Source organism: Zeus faber (genome assembly GCF_960531495.2).
Source record: "Zeus faber genome assembly, chromosome: 7".
NCBI lineage: Eukaryota > Metazoa > Chordata > Actinopteri > Zeiformes > Zeidae > Zeus > Zeus faber.
This window is the reverse complement of record NC_137203.1, coordinates 5307030-5322744: the sequence shown is the minus strand read 5'-3', so window position 1 is coordinate 5322744 and position 15715 is coordinate 5307030. Positions and strand designations below refer to the sequence as shown.

General features: G+C 47.6%; 1 protein-coding gene across 1 annotated transcript in view; it reads right to left on the bottom strand.

The window, feature by feature from the left end:
• Positions 1 to 5625, bottom strand: part of rtn4r (reticulon 4 receptor) — a 58417-nt gene extending 52792 nt beyond the window's left edge. Inside the window, exon 1 of the mRNA XM_080003171.1 lies at positions 5355 to 5625. Within this exon, the coding sequence (XP_079859297.1) occupies positions 5355 to 5376 (22 nt within the window). The 5' untranslated portion in view covers positions 5377 to 5625. The remainder of the gene's footprint in view (positions 1 to 5354) is intronic.
• Positions 5626 to 15715: the final 10090 nt, after the last annotated feature.

The following is a 15715-nucleotide window of genomic DNA, read 5'->3' as shown; positions in this document are numbered from 1 at the left end:
TATTTATTTACTGAATATAATGAAAAAAAAAACCCATCACAATCCCAAGCCAGGCGTCCCGATTCAACCTTGTAATTATCTTTTGGCCCATGATAGATACAGCTCGAAATAGATTGCGAACACCCATCACATCACCCATCACTGCGAGACACGCTTAAAGTTAAGAACGGTGGATAGTGCATAGTGCATAGTGGACAGTGCTAAGTGCATAGTGGATAGTGAATAATGGATAGTGAACAGTGCATAGTGGCTAGTGAACAGTGGATAGTGCATAGTGCATAGTGGACAGTGCTAAGTGCATAGTGGATAGTGAATAATGGATAGTGAACAGTGCATAGTGGCTAGTGAACAGTGGATAGTGCATAGTGGATTGTGCATAGTGCATAGTGGATTGTGCATAGTGGAAAGTGCATACTGCATAGTGGATAGTGGATAGTGCATAGTGGATAGTGTGCACTGCATAGTGGATAGTGAATATGGGATAGTACATAGTGGATAGTGCATAGTGAGTGGATAGTGGATAGTGCATAGTGGATAGTGGATAGTGAATAGTGCATAGTGCATCGTGAATAGTGCATAGTGGATAGTGAATAGTGTATAGTGCATAGTGGATAGTGCATAGTGGATAGTGCATAGTGAATAGTGCAAAGTGGTAGTGCATAGTGGATAGCGAATAGTGGATAACGAATAATGGATAGTGCATAGTGGATAGTGCATACTGGACAGTGCATAGTAAATAGTACATAGTGGATAGTGCCTAGTGGATAGTGAATAGTGATTATTACATGCTGAATAGCGCATGGGGAACAGTGAGAAGTGTAAAGTGGATAGAGAATAGTAAATATTGGATAGAGAAAAGTGGAAAGTGGAAAGTGAGTAGTGGAAAGTTGATACTGAATAGTGAATTTTGGATAATGAATGATGAATTGTGCATAGTGGAAAGTGAATAGTGGATGGTGAATAGTGAATATTGGATAGTGAATAGTGCATCGTCGAAAGTGAGTAGTGGAACATGAGCAGTGGATGTTGAACACTGGTGTTAACAGTGTGGAGTCTCTTTGCATCCCTTCCCCTCGCTGACCTTGGCCAATCCATTCACGCTCTGCCTCTTCTCTGGAACGCCTCCATTAGATGGTGACGGTGCGGAGCAGAGTGCACATGACGCTCCCTATCGATGGAATATTAGCAGCACCCGTGAAGGCAACGTGAGAGCGGAGAGCAGCCACAATAATTATGTTTTACCTTCACTTTGTTTCCGCCGCCTGCGTGCATGCGTGCATGCGTGCATGCGTGCCTGCACGCACGTTACACACATACACACCACGTTACACTCACTGACTCAGAACGGATGTGAACCCATAAGCGCGACACAAAAACAATAAGGTAAGAATTTAAAGTCCATAAGGTTTTTTTTTTTTTAAATAACAGGCAGGGGTCAAAACCAGGAGGTCGGTCGGAGAAGGAAAACATATCTGGCAGCAAACTGGCAGAGGATGAGGGTCCAGAGAAACAGGCAGAGGCTCAGACGGAAGGTACAAGAAACAGGTGGTACTGCAGGAAAGCTCAGCTCAGAAGTGGACTGGTATTTATACTGTGAGACTAGAGAGGGAATGAGCTGCAGGCGGAGGAAACCAGGTGAAGGGAAGGGAGTGACAGCAAGGCAAACGGGAGTGGGGCGGATCAGAAATGACACGGAGGTTGGTGACAAGGCATGAGGAAATGACCAGATGAAAATAAAACATGAAAACAAATATAAATACCGGGGGATCAGGGAGGATTCATGACACGGCGTGCGTGCCGCACTTTGTCACACACCACGGCGACGGAAACTCATCGACCGCGGGCGTTTTCCACAGTGTGTGGTGAGGTGTCAGGGACAGCAGGGGAGGGAGCAGGGGATTAAAAAAACATATGCCACCAGGCCTGGGCAGGCGATTGCGATAATATTGTGATAATATCGATGCCGTTGAAATGCGCTGACCCGGAGTTTTCAGGAGGGGTCGGAAACAGGAGGCGCAGAGGATTCAAAACATACACTACGGTGCTGGCGCTGGGCCATATTCTCACGTATAAAAATCGATACTGTGATATGGAACTAGATATCGTCTGGGATTTGGATAAAGAAAAAACGACACAAGGGCTGGGCGATAAATCACGATAATATCGTTGCCAACATTGATGTTGATGCCACTTAAATGCATCGACCGTGGTTGTTATCCACAGAGTGTGTGGCGATATTGAAATCACGATATGAGAGGAGATATCGTCTGGGATTTTTCGCTTATCTTAAAATTATGATGGAGGAAAAATGATGTTTTAAGACTGCATGACAGCAAAGGAGTACCCATCAAAAGACCCGACCATATATATTATCACGTCACAATATCAATTTGATATCGATGTAATATCGATATTGTGACATCAAATCGATATGATCGTAATATCGCAACGTAGTGAGACGTTGTGCTTTGCAGTGGCTGTCCCCCTCACCCCAGTATGTTGTCTGTTCTGACCCTGCGGTCAAACATTTTTCATCGTTAAAAAAAACCAAGTAATTGATAAATGATTGATGGCACCTGTGTTTACTGTTTCTAAAATATAATAATAGTGATATGGATTACAAACCTTGGCAACCATTTTGGCAGCCTTGGCAGCTGATGCAACCCCTTCTCAAAGTTTCGAATAAATGTCAAGACATCCACGTTACAAATGGTTTGGTTCTTAAATATTTGGTTTGTGTAAATATCCGATGAAACCACCAATTAATCCCCAAAATATCTTTGAATCATCAATATGGAGGTATTGCTCGAAAGATATTGCGATATTCGATTTTGTCATTATCGCCCAAACGTCTATATCACTATTTATCTCTCTCTCTCTCTCTCTCGATCAAACATCATTGTTCTTCCCTTCCTGTTCCGCTTTCCTTGCCTCCTTCACCAACACACACACACACACACACACACACACACACACACACACACACACACACACACACACACACACACACACACACACACACACACACACACTCAACACGAGCACGTGCATCCACGTGCACTCACCTCATTATCCCCTCATCCTTCCTCCATTTTTCTCACACACATACATACAACCACACACACACACACACACAGACACACACAGACACACACACACATGAGGAGGAGGAGGAGGAAGTAGAGCATCAATTCTGGCAAGATGGACGCCCTCTAAACAACAACGGATATCTAATTGAAAAAATAAAATTAAATGAAAAATTAAAGCTGTCCTCATTGTGTCTGTGTGTGTGTGTGTGTGTGTGTGTGTGTGTGTGTGTGTGTGTGTGTGTGTGTGTGTGTGTGTGCCTGGAGGATCCCTGGGACACGGGGCCGCTCTGTGCCAATAAAGCGCTGTACACTGGCATTTGCATCAGCACCGTGACATATCAAAGGGAATGCACAACAAGATGGCTCTCTTTGATTCTTTCCTTTTTCTTCTTCTTCTTCTTCTTCTTCTGCTTCTTCTGCTTCTTCTTCTACTTCTTCTTCTTCTTCGTCTTTTCGGGGGCGTAGTGAAATGCAAACCTGCGCTCAGCCGGGCCGCGGCCGCCGTAATCTGCTGCTTTCTTACCATAATCCTGCAGTTTTCAGCCGAGTAATGAACAACATGGGGATGAGGAGGCCTACACGGCATATTGCATAAGCACTCAGCCTGTGTGCGTGTGTTGAGGGAGAGGGTGTGTGTGTGTGTGTGTGTTTGTGTGCGTGTGTGTGTGTGTGTGTGTGTGTGTGTGTATGTGTGTGCGTGTGTGGGAGAGAGAGTGTGTGTGTGTGTGTGTGTGTGTGGGTGTGTGAGATAGAGAGAGAGAGATAATAAGAGTGTGTGTGTGTGTGTGTGTGTGTGTGTGTGTGTGTGTCCACTGGTGTGTGTGTGTGTCCACTGGTGTGTGTGTGTGTCTGTGTGTGTGTGTGTGTGTGTGTGTGAGTGAGATAGAGAGAGAGAAATAATATGAGTGTGTGTGTGTGTGTGTGAGATAGAGAGAGAGAGATAATATGTGTGTGTGTGTGTGTGTGTCTACTGGTGTTTGTGTGTATGTTTTTGTCTGTGCGTATGTGTGTGCGTGTGCGTGCGTGTGTGCGCGTGTGTGTGTGTGTGTGTGTATGTGTGTGCATGTGTGTGTGTGTGTGGGGGGGGGTTGTTTGTTTATGAAAGTGTGTGTGACCGCAGGGGTGTGGCTGGAATGGTGTGTGTCCATTGGTGTGTATGAGTGTGTGTGTGTGTGTGTGTGCGTGTGCGTGTGAGTGATTCTCCTCGATGGTGCATTCTATCTTGATCTTATTACTCGGCTCCTTCCTAAACACAAGCGCCGCAGATAGTCAGGATGTCATTATCCTAACTGCAGCGCATTAGAATTAGAACACGCACCGGCACCGAAACGAGCTTTTCGAGACAGGACACAGACACAGACACAGACACAGACACACGGACACACAGACACCAGGTGTTCCCTCTCTCTCTCTCCCTCTCTCATCCTCAGACGGCCTAAAGGGCTTATTACTGCAAAGGAAGCAACATCTCCATCCCCCTCATTAGAAAAACACCCCAATTAAGATCCGCCAGGATCCACCACGCAGGCCCACTGTGGTGGCACCCAGAGTGGGGTGACCACACGAAACACATGCACACATGCACACACACACACACACACACACACACACACACACACACACACACACACACACACTGGACGCACACACGTGCGCACATACGCGCGCGCGTGTACACACGCACGCGCATACACGCACGTACCCACACACACACACACACACACACACACACACACACACCAATTAAGCAGGAGGAAGACGTTAAAGAGAACTCCTTGGACCACCTCCAAGCTGCCTGGGAGATGCCACAACCACGCAGAACAACTGACCACCGCCTGACGCGGCTCCTGAGATTACGCGCGGATCCAGGGGTGCAGGAAAAAACACAACCAGTTAAGGGCTCATTGAGTAATGGCTCAATTAACGAGCACTAAGTCAAGGTCGTCCACAGCCGCAACATCCATAATTGATGGCGATGCTGCGCACATTTTCTTATCATTACGCGCGACATTATCCCGGTGTATCCAGGTGGATTGTCGGCGGGGTTTTCTCCCAGGAACATTTCGGGTTTATTGTCCGGTGCCTCGGTCCGTCCGCACCCTGAAGGCGAGACGAGGAAACTCACGTTAAACTCAGACGGAGGCGTCTGCTCTTCTCTTTCCGGAGGCGCACGGCGGCACCGTGGCGCCGATTTTTATCCGCGCACAATTCGCACAAACGCCAAACTTTATGAATCCATCGTCAATGTGCTTGGGATGTACTCACCATATTTAACCGCGGTCTTCATGGTTAGTGGCAAACAATCCACAATCGGAATAAATCCTCCCTTCAAAAAAACCCACAGTATAATTCCCTTCTGTCGGCGGGGACGGGACGCGCGGTAGATCCTCGGGTCGTATCGCGGGCTGTGGGGGCTGCGGATCCACGATCAGGCTCCGACGCGCCGACGCACCGTCCCAAACTTTAGCCGCGGGTCTTCCCGAGTGGGGAGCCTGGTCTCCGGCTGCAGGACCCCAGCGCGGTCATCGGGGCGAGGAGCGGGAGAAAACACACTGGAGAGATGTACAGTAAAATCCAGAGTGGGACACCAAAAGCAGCCCTCCCCTGCTCCCCCGCCCCCCCAAAAAACACAGAGAGAAAGAGCGCAAAGTGCTGCTGGGGCGGGAGGATGGATGGAGGGTGGAGGGTGGAGGAGGATCAGGAAAACGAGCGGAGAATCTCAGTTGGATCCATCGCAAATAGAATTAATAAGAATAAAGATCCGGCCGGGTCAGCAGGCAGCAGCTGTATTCCCAAAGAAGACACCGCGAGGCTGTGCGCAAAATGCACGGACGGTGCGCACTGTGCGCTGCGGATGGAGGCAGCGCGGGGCGGTGGAGAGATGGAGGGCGGGGCACAGAGGTGAGAGAGGGAGGGAGAGAGAGGGAGGGAGAGAGAGAGAGGGAGAGAGAGAGAGAGAGAATCCAAAGATGAATGTTTTATATGTATCAGGGGCTGCGCGCTCCTGAATGTTTTATGCGCGCGTGTGTGTCTGCGTGTGTGCATGTGCGTGCGTGCGTGCGTGCGTGCGTGCGTGTGTGTGTGGGTGGGTACAGTCACGCACAGGGAGACAGAAACACCCCCAGAAGGTGAACACGGAGCGGTCGGAGATCCAGGTGACACGACATCCTCTTGGGCACGGTTTGATTCCGGATATCGTGTGTTGTGAGTGAGAAATTACAATGGTTCCATATCTGAACGAACGGCACAAAATGCTACTTTTATTCTGCGGCGATTCTGCTTTTAACCAATCTATTTATTATTTATTTTATCTATAAGTTTTTTTGGGGAAATAACAGATTAATTTCTTTGGCCGGAAATGTCACAGCGGTCTCCAGAATGCAGCCCGCACCTCCACACTGACATTATAACATTATACTTCATTATAAATGTCCTCATAACGGGCAGTAAAAATCCCATTGTGCTCCTCCCGCATTCCATGGAACACATCACATTTGCATGTGCTTGATGTGTTAATGGGGCTTTTAAAACGGATTCGAATATTGACCTCCCCCCCACCACCACGCACACACACACACACACACACACACACGCACGCACGCACGCACGCACACACACACACACACACACACACGCACGCACACACACACACACACACACACACACACGCACACACGCACACACCGTGCTGCTGGTTTTACTGGCGCCAGAGGCGCTGAGAGCCAGTATCTCTGGGTGTCATGCGCCCCCTGCCGGCGGACCTGCTTAAAATAGACACGCTGCGGCACGGACCTTCAGGGGCTCAGGGTGATCTGGTCTCTGCAGGACCACTGACCACAACATGCACACGCACACACAGTGGATGGTGCTGCTGAAGCCAAAGCGTCACCATCTGGAGGAACGTGCAGCAATCTCTATCGCTTGAAACACCAGAGACGAGACCAAAGTGCGACACATTTTTAGAGAACAAAACATGTGGGACAGAGAAATGAAAACGCCTGAAGGAATAAGCACAAACATGAGGTATATAGGACATAAAACTCTGAAAGTGACGTTTTTTTCAGAGGAGATTTCGGCTAAAAGCAACCGGTCAGACGGTGGAGGGCGAGAGGAGCCCACAGGTGTCCGGTGCTTTGAAAAAGAAGAGCGAGATCCTTCAAATCTCCTCCGAAATGGACTGGGAGCCAGGGAAGGGGGAGGTAGAGTAGAGGCCAGTGTGGAGGGTGATGGGGTCCCACCTAGGGGTCTCAGTTAGGGGCCGAGCAGGACAACAGACCGCCCACTACAGGGACTATAAGAGGCAGATAGGAATAGATTTATACCCAAACCAGGGAGTCTGCAGCCACGAGATAGTTAAATGTGGGACCTTTTTGAGGCAAATTTTAACAAGATTTAAGACTTTTGGACAAGAGGATTTTTGGACATATCATGTCTCTGGTTTTCAATACAGTAGGTGGGCCTGGACCCACCCACTTGGCACTCAGCCCAACCAGCCACGTTTCATCAAAATACATTTTGATAAAAAAAAAAAAATCTGTATTAAACTTAATAAATATAATCTTGATTTTTTGTTGACTTGTGTGTGTTTAATTTCTCCTCTGATTATGAAGATTATGATCTGGTTCACCCGCCCATTTATCTGCAGCTGATGAACAACCTTCAACGTCCGGGAGAGGTTTTTTTTATAACTTTCTCTTCTCTTTTCTTTCTTACTTTTGTTTTGTTGCGTTCCTCATGAACGCATGGTTTATTTTGTGTCCTGTGTTGTTTGTGATGGTTGTTGTAGTTTTGTTTTCTGGACAGTGAGTATAAAGTCACCCGTTTGGTGGAAGGCGGAGTCGTCATCCGTGACACTTTGGTCCCCGTTCTCCCTCTGACGAACCCTGGCAAAACAATGACCGTTTCCAATGTGCCCCCATTCATCACTAATGGAATGTTAGGGAAGGAGCCGACCAGGTTTGGGCAGATTGTTTCCAACATTAAATTGATTTCCTTAGGTTGCAAAGCTCCTCAGTGTAAACATGTTTGTTCCTTTCCTATGGTTTTAAAAAACAATGCAACGGAAGTGAAAATAACATTGAAATAGAGAATCAGGGAGATGGATTACACTGTTTATGTCACATCTGACACCATGAAATGATTTGGGTGGAAGAAGAGGCTCATTTGATCAAACCTGCACAGAGGAGACTGTCAGCAGGACAGACCCCCCTGAGCCCACAGCCCTGAACCCCTAGTCCCCACTCAACCCCCACTCCCCACCTACTGTAAATCGCCAGTCCTCATTGAACCCCCACAAATTTTCCCTGTTTATTGAGTTTGTATGTTTGATATTTTTTTACTTCTCAGTTTTTATAACTTTTTTTCCTGGTACAAGATGGCCCACCCACTTTTGAACTGGCCCATCCAAAATACAATTTCTGTCTATAGTACACCGCTGGTTGTGGATACGCATAAATGTCAGTACAATATACTGTATTTTGTACAGGTAAGAGGAATGTATTAGCTAAGGATTTGGTGATAAAATAAATCACATTATATAAATTCATAAGTAGAATTACGACCTCGCAGGGGCCGGACGGGTGGGCCCCGTGCCTCCTGGGTTCAAGTCCTGGCTGCTTGCACCTGGTGCTGGGTGGTTTCTGGCCTGCCGTGTCCTGGCGGAAATACTTTTCAGGGATGCCTTGGATGCTGCTTGCTGTTGTGGACGTGGGATGGGGTGCAGGGGGGGCCGCTGTTGGCCCTGCTCCCACTGAGTGGCTTCTCTGCGGCGGGTGCCCCGGGTGCTGGAGGTGGTGGAGGGCCCACGTATCTGGCTGTCTCTTATGCCTGCACATGGGGGTGGGTTGTATGTGTGCGCCTCAGGGGTGCAGGGTCTCCTCGCGCTCTCTGTGACTGGGCTATGCTCCATGGGGCCGTACGTTGGTGTTGCTACACAGGCTTCCGGCTTATCTGGGGGCTCGGGATCTTCTGTGGCTGCAGGGCGTGGTGCAGGGGGCTTTGCTGTGGTTGTGGAGTGTCTATACAGCCACAGGACTCAGGGGTGGCTGCAGGGCCTTTTCTGCTGCTTGGAGGGGCTACAATATATAATACCGAACTTAAACATCAGAACCAATTGGGACAAGTCCCCTGCACTCACCGGTGGACACATCACACACACACACAAACACACACACACACACACACACACACACACACACACACTCACACACATACTCACACACACACACACACACACACACACCACTAGCACCTGCTTTGAACACACCGCCAACCCCCTCCTGGTTAGATCCCTCTCCTTTTCTCCCTCATTTACTGCCATAACGATGACAGGAAGAGGCCACGTGACAAATTACTGTTCCAGTTTTTCTGGACGTAATTAACTCTGTTTTGTCGATACATGTGATCCAATGTTTCTATGTTAGTGGTTTTCCATGTTCATGTTTGTTTCTACGTTTATTTGTTTCACCCGTGGTGATTCCCCCGCTCTTGGAGTAGTGATGATGATTTGTCGTTTAAAGATCAAATCATGGTATAAGGTGCTTCTCCAAACAGAGGGGTTGGTGGCGGTCTTGAAATGGTGTTTTCGTCCCACAGGTCGTCCACAGGAGAGAGTTATTGCAGCAGTTGTTGATGATTACAGAATGAATGAAGAGTGTCGTTGCAGGTTGAGGAGTTGAACTCCACTTGCAGACTAACTACAACTACTAACAAACAAATACTCTGTGTTGTATGTCCAGCATGCTGACAGCACAGGTTACAAAAGAAAAAACATATTGTGTAAGACTATTCAATGGCTTCTGAGGCATAATACTTGTAGAATCAAAGACGTTTAAGACAAGATTGAAGACAACAATTTGAAGACTCAAGATGATTAAAGGGTTTTTAAGGACCTGAACACCATCCAAAAACCACCTGCGCAGGAACCCAACACAGAACAGACTCATATTCCAGAAGATGAGTCTCGCCCGCCTCCCTCCTCTACATGTAAATCTGACTTTCCCACATGTCCTTGCGACCGAAAGCAGAGGCTCCGGCCGGGGATTACCGCCGCAGGATCACAGGTGAACGGGTGTGTGTCTCGGGCCGCCAGGTGCTCAGGGGTGTAGGTCGGGTGTAGCTCCAGCAGATCGTATATAGACATGTAGAGAACAGGCTTATCCCTGATCCCTGATCCCTGGCTTACAACCACCTCCAATACCCAATCACACCATGGGAAATATGTCGCTGAGCCGCTCGCAGCGCACGCCAGAGCGGCCAGATGGCGAGCAGCAACACGACCAATCGACCCAATGCCAACCTGGGAGAGGGGGGCGAGAGAGAGGGGGAGAGAGAGAGGGCGGAGGAGGGGAGAGAGAGAGAGAGAGAGAGAGAGAGAGAGAGGGAGAGACAGCGAGAGAGAGGGAGAGAGAGATGGCGAGCAGTGACACGATCAAGAGACCCAATGCCAACCTGGGAGAAGGGCGAGAGAGGGGGAGAGAGAGAGAGAGAGAGAGAGAGAGAGAGCGAGAGAGAGAGAGAGATGTCGTCACCCCTCGATCAGAATCAGTTCTTCCTACCAAAGTCAATTTTCCTGGAGGAGGAATCATTGGTTTGTGATGATTGGTGTGTTTCTACAGAGGAAAAGCACAGGCCTACCGCCTTCTTGTACTGTGTGTGTGTGTGTGTGTGTGTGTGTGTGTGTGTGTGTGTGTGTGTGCACCATACAGAGCGGAGGAGACCTTCCTCAGATCCGCTAAATATATCTTCTCCTGGACAGAGAGAGAGAGAGAGAGAGAGAGAGAGAGAGAGAGAGAGAGAGAGAGAGAGAGAGGCGGGTTGCCAGGTCCGACTTCCTGCGGCAGACTCATATTAGAATGGAGGGTTTTCCGTCCGGTTTGTGCTTACGCTCCTGCATCCGTGCACATAAATATTTCCGTGCATGGTTCCTCTCAGTGTCCACGGTGGATCTAGTACAATAATTACATTCAAAAATTACATTGTACTTGTTATTTTAGAACCTGTGTTGTTTGCTGAGGTTGTTTTGTTTGTTGTTTTGTTTTTTTTACCCTGTGCTGTCAGCATGCTGGACATACAACACAGAGTATTTGTTCGTTAGTAGTTGTAGTTAGTCTGCAAGTGGAGTTCAACTCCTCAACCTTCAATGACACTCTTCATTTATTCTGTAATCATCAACAACTGCTGCAATAACTCTCTCCTGTGGACGACCTGTGGGATGAAAACAGCATTTCAAGACCGCCACCAACCCCCCTGTTTGGAGAACCATCTTTTACCATGTTTTTGTCTATGAATAAGTAATCATCATCAGTACTTCAAGAGGGGGAAGGAGAATCACCATGGGTGAGACAAATAAACATTTAAAAAACATATACATGGAGAAAACTGGGACAATTTTAATTTGTTTCGTGGCCTCTTCCTGTCATTGTTATGGCAGTAAATGAGGGAGAAAAGGAGAGGGATGCAACCAGGAAGGTGTTGGTAGTGTGTTCAAAGCAGGTGCTGGTGGTGTGTGTGTGTGTGTGTGTGTGTGTGTGTGTGTCCACCGGTGAGTGCACAGGACTTTGGGGCTTGTCCCAATTGGTTCTTAAGTATATGGTCAGTATTATATTGTAGCGCCTCCAAGCAGCGAAAAAAGGCTCCAAAGCCACCCCTAAGTCCTGACTGCTCACATGCGTTTGTAGAGCCAAACAAGCTCAATACACGAATTCTCACACGCTGCATTGTGTGCTATGTGACGGGAAGCTCCTTCCAAGTTTTTAGAATCAGCTGGTCTTCAGGTTCAAGTTCAAGTTCAAGTTCAGCTGAGCTGAAACATTGGTCCGACTCAAGGCAGGGAGTTTTCTTAATGTTCGTCTGTCTTACAGAGGGGATCGGCGCACGGGCTGGTAAGCAGCCCAGCAGTGGAACGCCGTTCCTCCTGCGCCCAAGAGGATCATTATTATCCACAATTATTATAATAATCCTCAGTGATATAAATAATTGTGGCCTGCGTGCCGCATATTGAAATGAACAATAAAACTCTCGCCATGTGGTGCCTGAGCAAAGACCCGGGAGGGGCAGGGCGCCGAGTAAAAGGCGCCACGGCGTCTTTCTGTGGTCTGCAGCCGGTGCTTGAATTTCTCTTACCTGTTTTACTTTAAAATGACACAGAAAAAAATATTTATTACTTGTTAATTGTGATGAAAAAATTAAAGCTCAAAATTGTCTGCGAGCCATATACCGTCATCAAAAGAGCCATAATTGGTTCACTAAGCATAGGTTTCCGACCCCTGCCCTAGGACCCAGAGAAGCCGGAAGCCCGCGGAGCAACACCCACTTACGCCCCCGAGGAGCTTAACCCAGTCCTGGAGCACGCGAGGAGACCCTGCACCCCTGAGGCGCACACATACAACCCACCCCCATGTGCAGGCACAAGACGCAGCCACAAGCTTCTTGTGCCGTAAGCGCACAGAGCCAGGTCACATGCTGATAGACCGACACTCTGCCACCAATGCCCACCAACGCCCCACGCAAAGGTGAGGCTCATCATACCGTAACCAACTAGATGCCCCACCAGACCACAAGCTCTATGCGCCCACCCACGTAGCCAGGTGTGCATGGCGCAGGACACCACAACGTCAAACCCTTGGCCCACTGTGTTGTGTATGTACTGATTTTGAGGTCTGGCACTGGGAAAGATCGGCAAAGCACAATCAGATGGTGCAGTTGGCCGGGCACCGGCCAGGTGGACCCTGACCCGTTCCTGACTGTGTGCCAGCCCCCCCCCCCCTTCGTACCAGGAGGCACCCAACCCAAAGCCACCAGCCACAGGTGCAGAGGGGCCTGCTGTGCACCCCCTGTTTTGTTACGTTTTTGTTTCTCTGTGTCTTTAAATGCACCGGTCAGGAGTAGGCATTTATAAAAACAAAAATATTCACGTTGTCATCAAACCAATCAAAATGAAACATCAATTGAACATTCAGCATTCAAGATTTTCTTTCAGGCCTAATATTTCTAAAAGAAAAATAGAATTAGAACATGAACAGTGACAAGGTGAACTTATACATGTTGTATCAGGCAATTAAATGTAATACTTTTCAAGAGCTTGTGAAGACAAATCCTATCAAAAAGCTAAGTACTGTATCAAGACAGAGTCAGAGGGAAGTATTGGGTATAGGAACCGCCTAATACCGACTAATTTAACAAAAAAAGATAAGTTAAGAGATATATGGATAAATAAATAAATTGAGGCGTGAGATATTGAGGCGTGTGCGTGTTAATTAAACCAAGCAGGACGAGCAGGTGCAGGGTTCTGCACTTGCTAAACCGTGTCATCTCAGGAGGTTCCATTACTGTTTCATATCGCTGGGATCACAGTGGTGATTTAATGTGTGAACGGACCGCTCCCCTGAGGCGACCCCCATGGCGGGATATCCACAAGAGACAAGAAAACCTTTCACGCATGTTAACCTGTACAACTGAAATGGAAATATCACTGGAAGTGACGCAAGATACTGTGTCTGCTTTGGTCTTAACATATTAAGGAACAGAAAAATAGATACTTATATATATATGCATATAAAAAATAATTTAATAATACATGAATAATAATAATAATAATAATAATAATAAGAAGAAGAAGAAGAAGAAGAAGAAGAAGAAGAAGAAGAATGATTAAAAAAATATAATACATTTATAAAGTTAATGAATAGAATAAAAAAATAAAAAAATAAAAAAATAAATAAAATAAAATAAAATAAAATAAATAGTCAAATACAGAACAGGAATAACCAGATGCATAAAAATATGCAACATTTACAAGATGTGATTGATGTGGGATCTTAGCCTGGGACGGTGGGATCCAAATGTGGAGGGTTTGTTACTCCAACAGTCCTAGAAATGCAGAATTATGACCAAAGTCATCAGGAAATGATGTAAAAGTCACATGAATTATGATATGACTGTAAAATGCTCATTTCCACAGATGATTTCAATGACTTGTGACTTTTAATGACGTGTGAATAAGTCGCGCAAATAAATCTCGCCCACATCCAATGGTCTTTGGAGTCAGAGCAGAGTCCTATCCCATCCCAAAATCCCCCCAAAAGTACATTTCTGGTCCATAACCAAGGTTGAAAAGGGTTCATTTTGAATAATTAAACAAAGCTACGACTTGACGTCACACTGGCATTTAGAATCCCCCCCCCAAAAAAAACAAAAAACAACAGCAGATGTGATTGTTCTCTCATTTCAATAATAAGCAGAGCAACAAATTTAATTTCACGAAAGTGCCGTTTGCGAACCCCCAGGACGATCATTTACGTAAAAGAATAATAAATGAAAAACCGGCAAAACCGCGCATCATCCAAAATCACACCGATCGATTTTGGGTTGGGAGACGTCCCCGTTCGGCTGCATCATCATAAATAATAAATGTGATTTTTCCCGCTCTGCTTCCTCCCATTAGACCCCGGGGGTCACACATTAATTCGGGGCGCGGTCTGGAACCCGTCGCCGGTAGAGTTGGGTTGACGGCTCATTTTGCTTCCTCCAGGAGACGGTGGAATTATTATTATTATTATTTTTTACCTGTTAACTCATCCTTCTAAACACAGAACTGTAATTAAGCTGTAACTCACTCCTATTTGTATCCCCCATTCTCTCCCTCCCTCCTTCTCTCTCTCCCCTCTCCCCTCTCTCTCTCTCTCTCTCTCTCTCTCTCTCTCCCTCCCTCCCTCCCGCCCGCCCCTCTATCTCTCTCTCGCTCTCCCCTCTCCTCTCCCTCCCTCTCTCTCTCTCTCTCTCTCCCTCCCTCCCTCCCGCCCGCCCCTCTATCTCTCTCTCGCTCTCCCCTCTCCCCTCTCTCTCTCTCTCTCTCTCTCTCTCCCTCCCTCCCTCCCTCCCGCCCACCCCTCTATCTCTCTCTCGCTCTCCCCTCTCCTCTCCCTCCCTCTCCCTCTTCTCTCTCCCCTCTCTTTCTCTTTCTTTCTCCCTCTCCCCCTCTCCCCTCTCCTCTCTCTCTCTCTCTCTGGCTCTCTCTCTCTCTCTTCCCTCCCTCCCTCCCTCCCGCCCCTCTCCCCTCCCTCCCTCCCCCCTCTCCCCTCCCTCCCTTTCTTTTCCATCTCTCTTTCTATTTTCTATTTTAATTAGATCCTCCTCTCCTCCTCAAACATGGACGCCGTGTAGACTCACCGTGGACTCATAAATCACACGCTCCGTCCTCTAACTGGATCTGGCTGTAAATGGAGGGGATGAGCGTGTGTGTGTTTAAGTGTGTATGAGTGTGTGTGTGCGTGTGTGCATGCGTGTGTGTGTGTGTGTGTGTGTGTGTGTCGTCCATGCAAACATGTCCTCCACAGCCGTGGCATGTTACAGGCCCTGACAAGGCGACACGGCGCCGGGTCTCTGAAGGACAAGTGGCTGGAAATTTATTCGACTGCACAACTTCACCTGCACACCGCCCTGACCTTGGGAAGGAGGGAGGGATGGATGGATGGATGCATGGAGGGATTGATGATGGATGGATGGGTGGGGTGATGGATGGCTGGATGGATGGATGGTTGCATGGATGGATGGATGGGTGGATGGATGGTTGCATTGATGGATGGATGGGTGGATGGATGGTTGTATGGCTGGATGAATGGATGGAT